The sequence below is a fragment of the Furipterus horrens genome, unplaced genomic scaffold (genome assembly GCF_987537825.1).
Source record: "Furipterus horrens unplaced genomic scaffold, mFurHor1.1.pri manual_scaffold_1, whole genome shotgun sequence".
In the NCBI taxonomy this organism is placed as follows: domain Eukaryota; kingdom Metazoa; phylum Chordata; class Mammalia; order Chiroptera; family Furipteridae; genus Furipterus; species Furipterus horrens.
The window spans coordinates 172,907,310-172,920,939 of record NW_028327171.1 but is presented as its reverse complement, the minus strand read 5'-3'; the positions used below and the strand labels follow the sequence as shown (position 1 = coordinate 172,920,939).

The following is a 13,630-nucleotide window of genomic DNA, read 5'->3' as shown; positions in this document are numbered from 1 at the left end:
TCTTAAATAAAAATTGAATTTTATTTTAAAAACTTTACTTTTTTTGGCACAGGCTTTAAAAAGGAAAATGGAAAAAGTTGAGAATAAGACTTCTGATTCTTTCTCAAATTATCCAAATAATAAAGTTACTATCCTCTTGGAGGCCATGAAGGATTTGCAACAGCATGTGGATGAGTTTGCTAAAGTTGTAACAGATTACAAGAAGAATTTGGACCTGACTGAGCATCTCCAAGAGATGATCGAAGAGGTATCCTCTTCTTGTAGTGGTGTCCTTATTATAATGTTGTCTTAAACAATAACCCTGATTCTTTAAAGCAATGCTGCATTAGCTATTATTGTCATTAAATCCATGTATCGTGCTCATTTTTATGATTATTTCCTTAGGACAATTTCCTAAAGTAGAATTGCTAAACCAAAGGGGATGGATGTTACAAGGTTTTGAATGTATTGTCCAAATGGTCTTAAGAAAGATTTGACTGACTTTCTCTTGCTAGAAACATATGAGAGTTTCTCATTTCTCCATAACCTTGTCAACTCAAGGTGTTTAACCCATCATGGAATTATGTTCACAGCTGGATATCTGTTTAAAATACTCAAATGACTTATCTACTTCATAGAATATGAAAGTGTTTAGAAAGAAAAGGTAATAGTGGGATTTTTCAAGTACTAAAATCATTATTGGTGTTATTTTTGTTTTTGTCAAGAGGATAAATAGAAGAGTATTTATAAAATATATGAAATTTGACAAGTTAAAGTTATTAGTGTAGTTGCAGACTTTGTATTGAAGACACTACACTTGAAGTTCTGGAATGTTCTTTGTAGCCCATTATTCTGCAGTTTAAAAAAAAAAACCTCTCTGTACCCCTGATGCAGAGAGTTTTTAGATTTAACACCATATTAAGAAGGATCAGGATCATTCTTCTGTATCTAATACATAGGTTTGTTGTAGCTTTGCAGCACTTATTTAAAGCTAGCTCCTAACAGAGTCATGTGTTTCCATTTCTCACTCAGTGTAAGGGCTTGTGGCCTTGGTGAGACATGTTGCTTCCATCATGGTCATTTATTTTCAGTGAGGAGACTCGCAGTTCTCCACTGTGCTTTGAAAATATGACTGAGTGTCTTCTATTTTTAAAAAAGGTCAAATGCTATCCTTAAATGATATTTCCTCAATCTAGACTAAATCTCATTCTTAAAAAGAGAAGTCATTTGAGTGTTATTCAGGCACTACAGTATCTATTTATTGTTAATGATTTCAACTAATTAGGCTGGATTTTGTATACTTGGTCTTTTTTATTTCCTTTTAGCTTATATTTGGATTCTTTCAGTGCCATACACTTTTTTTTTTTACTGGTGAATTAAAAATATGACTTTATTCAGGCTATTACAGTAAGAAAAACATTCATTATTGGGGAACATCACAAAGTAAAGGAAGGGAGACTGGAGTTTTAAAGAGGCAAGTAAACTAGGAACTTGGGAAGGTGCAAGTAGAACTCGTCTTGGAATATGGGCAAAGGATCATCCTTTCCATTAGCCATTTTTTTTGGAAACAGGTTGGTGGAACAATTTCTACAGAAATAGATTTCAGGTAATATTCAGCATAATCAGTTCCTCCTTTTGTTCAAAACAAATATCATTGGTCACTGAAAACTGTGGTTGTCATGACAAACTTGAGTAAGGAAAAGCAGGGTCTAGGAGCTTCTCTGGACAGACTCCTGTTGACATTGTTTCTGCAACACTGCTTGAAGCATTTTTGAGAAATTGTAATGAAGTTCAGTTGTTCTAACTTCTTAGAGATGAGGCACCTTAAAAGAGGGATGTCTTTTAGGTTTGTACTCCTTGTCCGCCCTCCTCCTCTTGTTCATCAACTTGTTGGTTCTTCTCTACTTCCTCTTCTTCCTCTTTCTCCTTCTTTTCTACCTTCTTATCATCTCCGTGCTCAGACTTGCTCCCTCTGAGCTCCAGCACCAGGGGCGCAGCTTGAAAGGCACCAGTGGTGTACAGGGAGACACTGAACTGTCTGGTATCAAGGCCAGCAGAGGCCATTATCCCTTTCCAAACCCTCCCCCACAGAGCCAGCAAGTTGGGCCATATCTGAGACTCCATCAACCTGGCTAACTCTGACCCAAATGGGAGATCCCATACACTTTTTTATACTGCCTGTTCTTGCAAGTATGCAACATCCTTCCTTGTAAGTTATGTTTCAGGCAAATCTAAGCAGGCAGAAAAATCAAATGAATTTGCATACTTCTACTTTCTTACTCTGATATCCAAGTGAAAAGTATATGATCATGTTTTGATATCATGTTAAGACTTAGAGAGTTCAAACTAATGTGAATATAAAGTTTGAGGAAATTTAAATTTGATAGTTCAGTGGCCAAAATGAAAAACATTAGAATGATGGTGTTTTTTTAATCTGTGCCTTGTTCCATTTTAATTTAGTGTCACTTTTGGTGTGAAGATGCCAGTGCCACAGTTGTAAGAGTCGGAAGATATTCCACAGAATGCCAGACGAAAGAGGCTGTGCAAGTTCTCCGCCAGCAGTTCAATAAGTTTATCATGCCTTCAGTGCCTCAGCAAGAAGAAAGGATTCAGGGGATCAGCAGCCTCGCTCAGCGATTATATGGTGAGGTCTCTTAAAATATGCAGTGATTCCCCAAGAAACAGATTTGTTCTGAACCTAATCCAGCAGAAAACAGGGCATAGCAAGTCCTCGGAGTCCTTTCTACACCAACCTACTCAGGGAAAAGGGTCAAGATAAGAGCCCACAACCAGCAAACGCTAGGGAATAGAGGAAGGAACTTATGTCTGCAGATGAAGCCTGCAGAGTTTTAATTATCTTATATAAACTCTTGTTCTCTGTGTTTATGTCTCCACCATTCTTGTTGACCACCTCCAGGATAATAAAACTAGGATAATACTCAGCTTATGTAGAGAAAAAATAATAATAAATCTAATTTTCACTAGCGTGATTCCTTGAAAGACATGAAATTCCCATAATACTGTAAGTATCAAGCTAAGACTGAAGTCTGCAGCCTTCTCATTTGTATGAGGGTTATGGTTTGTGGATATAAGGAAAAGCAGGAAGATTTTCTCTTGCCTTCCTCTAACTTGTGGAATAAATAGAAAAACTGAAAGTACCATCTCATGGTGCTCCTTCCTCTTTTCCATGACTAGGAAAGGTAAGTTGTTAGCTGTATTATCTGATAAGTCCTTCTAGCTAAAGGAAGCCCCCATTTAAGAAGCCCCCTGGGTCCTCACAGTGACCAGGCAAATTCAGCCCCAGAAGAAGGTAGCAACAGGTGGTAAAATGCTTCCTTTCGCTGCCACAGCTGCTGCCAGATGGTTGTTTTCTCTAAAAATTTGTATAACAATATGTACTGTACTAATATTAAATTATTGAGTATGAATTATTAATGATTTCTCCCTAAAAAGAGTAGAAATATAAAATAATAAAATATAGATTGAAAAATTAATGAAAACTAACGCAATGTTGCATTCTTACTATTGTTACTGAATAAGTCGCACCACAAAATTTTGGAGGCACTCTGTTCTCATAGCATTGTATATATTTTCTTCTATTATTTTATTTTTCATACTGTAGCATAATTGCCTGTTTATTAGTGTCTGTCCTACTCACCATAAGCTCATTGAGGGCAGGGGAAGTATATTTTTTCACTATATTTCAGTGCCTATTCAATTTTAGTACATGGTAAGTACTCACAAAGACCCACTCCCCTCCCATCATGCATGATGCTGTATCCGGCTTTGTTTTGTATTCCTGATCCTTAGTACCAACAAGAGTATTATAGTTATTTGTCTGTTTTCTGCCTCTCCTTACCAAACTGTAAACTCTATTAGAAAAGGAATTTTACCTGTTAGTTCACTGCTTCATGATACATACTAAGTCTCTAACAAATATTTGATGAATAAATGAGTTATTGAATAAATAAACAGCATGAGTCTTTTTCTGTTTAGTATGGAAGTTATAGGTTCTTAAAAATTTGCATCAAATAAGATAGTTTATAAATATTATACCAACTCTTGCAGGCTACACAGAATTTTAACGCAAGTAAATTTATCTCAAAGATTTTTTTGAGTAACTCTTAAGTACTAGGAGCTCTAACTGATATAAAGACAAATAAAACTAGTTCATTCAGGAATGTATGGTCTAGGCTTAGAAATCATGATATGGTCAATGCAGCGAGAAAGGTATAAAATGTGTATATTAGTTTGCTCCAGCTGCCATAACAAAATGCTACAGACTGGGTGGCTTAATGAACAGAAATTTATTTCCTCCAGATCTGGAGGCTGGAAGTTCAAGATTAAGGCCCTGTCAGGGTTGGCTTCTCCTGAAGCTTCTCTCCTTGACTTGCAGATGGTCACCTCCTGCTGCCTCTTCAAATGGACACCCCTCTGGACACACCTCTGTTGTCTCTCCCTGTTCTTATAAGGACATCAGTCATATTGGATTAGGGCTCCACCTTAATGGCCTCTTTTTAACTTAATTACCACTTTGAAAACCTTATCTACAAAAATGGTTACATTCTAAGATACTGAGGATTGGGACTTTAGCATATGAGTTCTGGGAGGTACACAATTCAGCCCTTAACACTGTGCAATACATACAGTTTAACCTAAACTTTGGATTACAATAGCCCAGGTCCAAAACCCTGTTCCTCCAGTGATTGTCTGGGTTACCTGAACAGGTTCTTTGAACCTCAGATTCCTCATTTTTTAAATGCAAAAGAATCTACTTGAGGAAGATTACATTAGATAATGCATATAAAATGTCTATGCACATTATAGACACTTTTTTCCTATTATTCCAATAGGGAGAGAGAAAACACAGTAGGAAAAGACTAAACACATTTTCACAAAGATGTTGGCATTTAAGGTAAAGCTTGGAAAGTAAGTAGGATTTTGACAGCAAAAATAGGGAATTGAGGGAGGGCATTCCCAGTATGGGAAACACTGCCCAGTGGTCAGTCTTTAGAGGCAAGAGTGGCTTGTTGAGGCTGGCCAGAGATTAAATATGTGGGAGAATTAGGGTAATATCCATTTGATAGAGGCAAATGAAAACCAATTATAGAAGGCCTTGAATGTATACTATTCTAGGTAGCCGAGAACCCCTGAATGTTCTGAACAGGAGAAAACTGATTAGAATTGAGCTTTAAGAATTCCGTTGGCAGCCGTCCGTCTCGAGAGACGATGGTGTAGCTTCTTAAAAGTCTATCTGCACCGCCGAGAATGGCTGTGCAGTCCGACTCGGGAGTGACACGGTATCTGTCTCCTCCCGTGTTGAATCGACATCTTGCGATGACGCTGGAGTGTCCTCTCCAGTGAAGCTGAAGCTACAGAGCCTGGGCAGGGTGATATGGAGGGTCTGCTGTTGCCCATGCAGCAGACCACCCCTCTCTTCGCGGCTGAAGGGTCCAAGGGAAAGACGGAGTCGATACAGCTTGGGTTCAGGTGCGCCGCAGGAGTTGCCGGTGTTGACTACAACATCAAACCGCCTTAGGGACTCCGGCTCCGGATTTTCTGTCGGGGTTTACTCCCTTAGCCTTCCCCCTGAAGAGGTATGCCGCAAGGCAGCGGAGGTTTTTTGGAGTCAGAGTTTTCCTTCTCTGATGTGCCCTGACTGGAAGATCGAACCAGGGACACTTAGCTCGCAGGCCGACGCTCAATCCACTGAGCCAAACCAGCCAGGGCCAGAGCTTTAAGAATATTAATACAGTTACAGAACATTATTTAGGTTACTTAAAAGAGACATGTTACAGTAAATGTAACCATTTTTCTAGAATACCTGATTCTCAAAAAATGCCTTCTTTATTTATCTGTTCAGCATGTATTTATTAAGCGCTTACTATCTACCAGCTACCCCTGGCTGGTTTAGCTCAGTGGATTGAGCGTCGGCCTGCGAGCTAAGTGTCGCTGGTTCGATCTTCCAGTCAGGGCACATCAGAGAAGGAAAACTCTGACTCCAAAAAACCTCCGCTGCCTTGCGGCATACCTCTTCAGGGGAAAGGCTAAGGGAGTAAACCCCGACAGAAAATCCGGAGCCGGAGTCCCTAAGGCGGTTTGACGTTGTAGTCAACACCGGCAACTCCTGCGGCGCACCTGAACCCAAGCTGTATCGACTCCGTCTTTCCCTTGGACCCTTCAGCTGCGAAGAGAGGGGGGGTCTGCTGCATGGGCAACAGCAGACCCTCCATATTACCCTGCCCAGGCTCTGTAGCTTCAGCGTCATCGCAAGATGTTGATTCAACACGGGAGGAGACAGATACCATGTCACTCCCGAGTCGGACTGCACAGCCATCCTCGGCGGTGCAGATAGACTCTTGAGAAGCTACACCATCGTCTCTCGAGACGGACGGCTGCCGACGACGACGACGACTATCTACCAGCCCTTACACCAGACACTAGGGAGATGAATTAGTGTTTTTTCTCTTTTTCTGCCACGAGTTTGACCTTTAAAAATAATTTAGTTCATTCTCCTTCCCAGGTGTTGAAGAAGGACAGAAATATGCTGAAAAAATAGTGGCAAAACACAAAGAAGTTCTTGAATCTGTTACTGAATTATGTGGTTCTCTCACAGAGCTCGAAGAAAAGCTGAAGGTAGTGTCTTCTCCGAATATGTGTTTTCAAGTGATATAAATAAATGTCTTCTGGTGCAAAGATGTTCTAAAGGAAATTCTCAGGGGACATAATGTGCACATTTATTTCACACCTTTCTGACATAATTATCTAGGTATTTCTGATAATTAGTTCTGTTTCTTTTCCATCACTGCAGAGAAAAAACATTGCAGAGAATGAGGGCTAAACACAATTAAGGTGTCTCATTTACATTTTCATGGATCATGTCCTAAAGGATAAATGTGTGTCATTAAAATCAGACTAAAGTTTGTATTAAGTAGCCTTATGTTTTTGCTCATAAATGATGGATGTAAGTTTTTCTCCCCTCCAAAATGTGGCCCCAGAGAAAATAGAACTAATCTTAAGATACAATGTTCATTAACCATTTAACTTTATGAAAATATTAAACTATACATTAGCATCATTCATGAAATAGAAAATCAATACTGTTTTGATTACTATGGTCTGTAGTGTAGTTTGATGTCAGGTAGTGTGATTCTTCCAAATTTCTTTTTCAAGATTGCTGTGGCTATTTGGGGTCTTTGTGGTTCCATATAAATTTTTGGAATATTTATTCTGGTTCTGTGAAATACACTATTGATACCTTGATAGGAATTACATTGAATCTATAGACTGCTTTGGATAGTATAGACATTTTAATTATATTAATTCTTTCTATCCATGAACACTCTATATACTTCTACTTATTTGCATCTTCTTCAATTTCTTTCTTTAGTGTCTTATAATTTCCCTAGTACAAGTCTTATATCCTGGGTTAAATTTACTCCTAGGAAGTTTTTTTGATGCAATTGTAAATGGGATTGTTTTCATAGTTTCCTTTCATGACAATTCATTATTGGTGAATAAAAATACTACAGACAATGCATATTATTGCATCCCCTGTGGAACTGCCTTATGATCTAGTGATTCCACTTATGGGAATATATCCAAAACACTGATTCAAAAGAATATATGCATCCCTCTGTTCATTGCAGTGTTATTTATTGATATAATAGCCAAGATTTGGAGGCAGCCCAAGTGCCCATCAGTAGATGAGTGGACAAAAAAGCAGTGGTGCACTTTCACAATGAAATACTACTCGGTCATAAAAAAGAAGGAAATCTTACCTTTTGCAACAGCATGGATGGACCTGAAAAACATTATGCTAAGTGAAATAAGCCAGTCAGAGAAAGAAAAATACCACAGGATTTCACTGATATGTAGAATCTAATAAGCAAAATAAACTAACAAACACAGTAGAAACAGACTCATAGCTATAGAGTAGACTGACAGTTTTCAGAGCAGAGCACAGTTAGGAAGCCAATGTAAAAGTGAAGGGATTAAGCAAAGAAAAAAAAACTCATATGCACAGAGAACAGTATGGTGATTACCAGAGAGAAAGGTGGGTGAGAGGAGGTAGAAGAGGATAAAGGGAGGATAAGTGGTGATGAAAAGAGACTAGACTTGGGATGGTGAACACACAATACAATGTACAGAAAATGTATTATAGTACTGTACACCTGAAACCTATATAATTTTATTAAGCAGTGTCACCCTGATAAATTCAATTAAAAAATTTTTAAAGAAAATCAGTGTTGAAAACTGTAGAAAAAATATATTTGTCTATGTCTGGGAAAAATCCACTTAAAAGAGAGGAGATATATATAGAGAGAGATATATATAGATATAGATATAGATATAGATATTTTTTTCTTTTCCTGAAAGAACTGGTTATTTAAGATGGAGAGAATGGTGAGATGATTAAGAGCACAGGCTATAAAGTAGAACAAAGCAGCCTAGAAATACCAGCTTTTCAGATGATTGGATTCTCGATATTGGCTAAATTACTTAATCTTCCTGAGTCTCAGTTTCCTGATCTGTAAAATGGAGGAAATAGAGGAACCTAACCCCAAGTTTTAGGATTGAATGTGACGACATCCATGCTTACTGTTCTGGTTGTTGTTCTTATTGAGACAAAGTGGCTCTCTTACAGTTCAGAGCAGAATGTCTAGCAACCATTTTTTTCTGTATGAATTTCCATTCATAAATTTGAATACCAGTTACATTCAAACTAGTTTGCCAACCTTTTCATTCAACCTAATTATGTTTTTACTTTGGTTAGGAATCTAGATTTTTTTTAACTTCTTTACCATTTTAAATATCACTACAATAAGCTTTTTCACGCATTTAACTTTTCTTTCTTTTGTGTTATTACCTATGCATAATTTCTCCAGATTTGACTAAATGGGTATATAATTATTAATGTTTCATATATATATGAAACAATATCAATTGTTTGCATTTCTAATATATATATATATTTATATTGCATTCCATAAATGTTTTATAATTACCATGCCACCAGTAATGTATGCGTGTGCCGTATATCTTCACTTTTCAACATTTATCTCCACCCCACCTCCTGAGGATCTGTTTCTTCTCCTGACTCCTGATACACAGCCTGAAAATTGCTACTTCCTTTGATGCTTTGCTCTCTGTTGTCTACAACATCCCTTCCATTTATGTTGTACACCTTCAGGTCTTCTGGAAGGGAACTGTGAACTTGGAGGGATAATTTTATAAATCCCATGGTGGAAGTACATCAGTCTCTGGTGGAAAACATTCACTAAAAGGTCGCAAGTGGTCTGTTTTCTTCAAAGTGATTATGTGGCACTGTTTCTCCAACTTTTCTGTCCCAGGCTCTCACTAACTATCGCTTTGTACAGCAGGGAGACGTTTTAAAGATGAATCTGAATTCAGAAGACTTCCATGATGATTGCATTGACCTACTGAAAGAACCAGTAAGAAATAAGCAGATGATATTCAATGAAGAATTCAATAAGGTAGAGAAAACTATGTAGCCTCAGCTACTGATTACTTCTGTTTTAGGGTCCAAGTCACTGTGCATTGCAAAAAAAGTGAATTGAAGCATTCTTATCTATCTGAATTGAATCTCCCAATGTAAATACAATGTAAGTGTCCTCATCCCTTACTGCCTTTCTATCCCTTTTGCTCTATGCCATTTCCTTCGGAGCCCCCGAATGAATACAGGAACCACAGCATCGTACAGTGACATTGGGACAGCCATTCAAACACCATACTGTCACCTCAAACCTCTCCTATTTGTCCCATCTTCACCTGCCATTCCTACTGTCCTTCTCTAGTCAATCCCAACTTCAGATTTTACTTTTCCCTCTTTGTTATACCACCAAGCTATGATTTTGTTGTTTACAGTACTATTTAGAAAAGCTTAATACATGAAATGAGATTGTATTTTGTTCTCATAGAATCTACATCTAAGATATTTCCAGGCACAAAAATAAAGTATCCAGCTGAAAAAAAAGAACTAAACTATTTGGAGAAATGTTTAATTCATTTAAAACCCATGCATTACAGATAAATTAAGCATGAGGCAAATACCCACAAAATGCATATGCATCATGACATCAAACACGTTACTTAAATCACATCATTTTGGATTTTTGGCACAAGTTGCTCACTCCCTATTTATAGCTGCTGGACTATAATTACAGTACCTCTGGATTTTTTGCCAAGCTTCCTGCTCCCTGTTTCTCCCTCGCCCAAGGAACTGAAGGAACAAGCAGAATCAACGCCATTCTCAACTGCCCCAAATTAATAAAGTATATTTCTTTTGACCTGAAGCTTAAAAAAAGAAAAATCTCTTCACCTGTTGTGCACCTGTCTCTTGGAGAAATAGTTATCTTTCCTTGAAGTCAGTACAGTCTTAGAGCTTGTTTATAGGTCCTTTTCCACTGGTTAAATGTATGTAAAGATCTAGTTCAATTATATAACCACCAGACAGCAAGAACCATTAAGCAAACAGCCTTTTATTGTGGGGTGACCTTGAACTATTTAAACCCTGGTTCTTCTCAGAGGCAAAGGAAAGCTGCCAAACCTTGTGGGACCCTAGTCTTATAACTTAGTCTTTGGTTATTCTGATTGTCTCAATCAGGGTTTTTCAACCTCAGTACTATTTATATATTTATATTTTGGCCCAGAGAATTTATTGTTTGGGCTGTCTCGTGCATTGTAGGATGTTTAGCAGCATCCTGGCCTCTATTCACTAGATTCTCATAGTAACCACCCCCCAACCCCACCTACTGTGACAACCAAAAATGTCTATAGAAATTTTCAAATGTCTCCAGGGGAGCAAAACTCATCGTTGATTAAAAACTACTAGAAAATAATAAAGAATAACATTAAATGTATCACATTTTCTTAAATAAGTTTCTAAAAGACATTAAATCCAACATCATATTTTCTAAGATTCTGCACATTTCTCTACATTATCAACCACATATATACTAAGATTAAAAACAAAATTTATTGCATATAAGAAAACAATCATATTTACTCAAAATAGTTTTTCTTGCTTTTATTTATTTTTCTTAGAAGAAAAGTTAAAGGAACAAATTTCTTTCAGTAAAAAAATGCATGATTTACTCTCACTGAAAAGTCATTTTATTTTAATATAAATTAAAAGGTATGCTAAGTCATCAGTTATATAGGATAAAGGTGAAGGCCCACAACTGTAGCTGTCAAGTACCCTCACTGGCATAATTTCACGTATGCATTCTGGCACAGTTGGCACAGAAAGCAAAAGGAAAGGGCAGCAGTAATCTTCACTTTTAAACATCTCAATCACACTTACCTCTGACGATCTCTGTCATTTATATTATAGGTCAGATATAATGATTCCTCCAAATACCATATGGGCAGGTAACAAGAAACAACAGGTAAAAAGCTTGTTGAGGTATCACTGAGTTCAATTCTGGCACCCTTAAATTGTGTTGATATTCCTTAGAAAAATGATATAACTCAGAAAGATCAGTTCCACCAAACTCTTACAAGAATGTATTAATCACAATATTTTCTCCTGGAAATAGTAATGTACCTCTTATTTTTCTGACCTAAAAATGCAACATTTCAGTCAATGCAATGGTCTTTGCGCTGCTAACAGATTAGTAATGGTGTTTTATCCCCAAGGTGAGGACCGAAGCTAAATCCACAATAATACGTGAAAACTCCTCAGGTTAGACAGAGGCACAGAGTATTGGGACTCACCTGAAGTCACAGAACTGTTCAGGAGAAGATGAAGGCTTGTGATTCCAGCAATTAAGAGTTAGAGAATTCTAGTGCTGGAAGGGTTTTAAGAATCATCTGATCAAATCTCATTTTACAGTTTAGGAGACTGAGGCCAAAAAAGATTAAATATTTTGCCTTCCCCAAATCACAGAGAAATAGTGTCAGAACTGGTCGGGCAGCCTAGTTACTCTGAATTTCAGCCATGTGACTCTTTCCACAGGAACAAAGCATGTAAATAAGCTACTTTGTAAGGATGCCGTAGGTTCCCAGCCAGACCTTCCTTCTCTTTGCATTCATCTACTACCTATGATTAATAAAGCAATAGCATAGAATTACTTTTATACCCAACAATTCAGTGGAGTGCTCTTACCAGACTGGGTGAGGGCAGTCCTTGGACCCTCCTCCTCTAATTCTGATCACTTGGTAGGCAGGGGAAGGTGTTCTTGAGACACTTTGAAAAAAGTTGAGAAGGAAGAGCGTTGTTCACCACCTTTTTGCTCTCTTTTATCTTGCCCACCCCAAGTGCCCAAAGGTGCCCACTCACTCCTTGGCTGTTCAGAGCCCCTTCCAAATGCCAGAAATGCCTTTCATAGACCAAGCCCTGTGTTCAATGTCTTTCTTTTTTCACTGCCTACTTAGCTTCATTTAATTTTATTTAGCTCAAAATAAGACTGCCTATTGAGATATTTGGAAAGGTAAAGTCTTATGGTGTTTTCTTAAATTTATCACATAGGTGGATGGCTTCATGCTCTATATACTTTAAGAACAGGTGCTATATACACTCAGTTTGATGGCTACAGGATATCATTATATTCTGTCTTCCAGATACTCATTTTGTTTGCCTACATGGCACTGATTATAAATCCAAGTGATTATGTTCATAAATGGAACTGAAAGTTCAGAAATCCTGACAGAGATAATATCTGAGGCTACAGATTTAGGATTAATTAAAACTTAACTGGCCATGCCCTGGCCGGTGTGCCTCAGTAGGTTGGAGCTTCATTCCCAAAGCCAAAAGGTGGTGGGTTTGATTCATCCCCAGTCAGGGCACATTCCTAGCTTGCAGGTTTGGTCCCCATTGAGCTCATAGAAGAGACGACCCATCGATGTTTCTCTCCCCCTCCCTTCCCTTATCTCTGAAATTAATAAGCATGTCCTCAGGTGAGGATCAAAATTAATAATAATATTTTTAAGTGTTAACTGGTCATTAATTGTGAAAGTGGGTAAGAATTTTGAGGGGAAAGTATATAGAGATTTGAGGACTTAATCTTCACTATATAATTAGAAGGGAAAAGGAAAAAGGAATCAACAAAAACCACCACAACTATCAGAGAAGCACGTTGAGAGCGAGCCATGTTTTGGTGAATTGGATCAGTTTCCCACCCTTTTTGCCAGAATGTATAAGATTGATGTAAATATGATCTATCTGTGCTGAGATACTAGATTAAACTGCCTTTTTCTAGAAACACACTCCCCCACACGTACACACTTCCTACTGACAGCAAATATGGTTTAATGGTGGGGAAAAGTGAAAAATTAGTTGGTATTTGTGAATGTTTGGGACCCGGGAAAGTATAATTCTGTGGGATTTAAAAGGAATTTTTAGAAAATTCCAAAATGATTTTAAAACTAAAAGCTTATTTTTATTTGAAATTAAAGGCAGAAATGCCAAAAACCAACATGATTAACTCAGAAAAACTTGTATTAAACTAACCTTATTTTGGTTCCTGAGATGTTTACTGAGCCGTTCTAGGTTTGTGCCATAGGCAAAATTTATTATGGTGTCAGAAAGTCATTTGATAACTAAACTCATGGTATCTCTCTTAAGGTAAATGGAAAAATGTGGACTGAATGAGAGTTTGGTAGGGTTATAATTGTACCCAAGAGTGTC

At 37.6% G+C, this 13,630-nt stretch overlaps 1 protein-coding gene across 3 annotated transcripts in view; it reads left to right on the top strand.

Moving 5' to 3' along the window:
* The window catches only part of CCDC141 (coiled-coil domain containing 141), a 165,052-nt gene that overhangs the window by 141,582 nt on the left and 9,840 nt on the right, over window positions 1–13,630 (top strand). For 2 of the 3 annotated variants that reach the window (XM_090281222.1, XM_090281206.1), the window contains exons 19-22: window positions 53–247; window positions 2,440–2,623; window positions 6,503–6,615; window positions 9,360–9,476. In XM_090281222.1, coding sequence (XP_090137348.1) covers window positions 53–247; window positions 2,440–2,623; window positions 6,503–6,615; window positions 9,360–9,476 — 609 coding nt within the window. The remainder of the gene's footprint in view (window positions 1–52; window positions 248–2,439; window positions 2,624–6,502; window positions 6,616–9,359; window positions 9,477–13,630) is intronic. The other variant, XM_090281213.1, reaches the window with a different exon arrangement.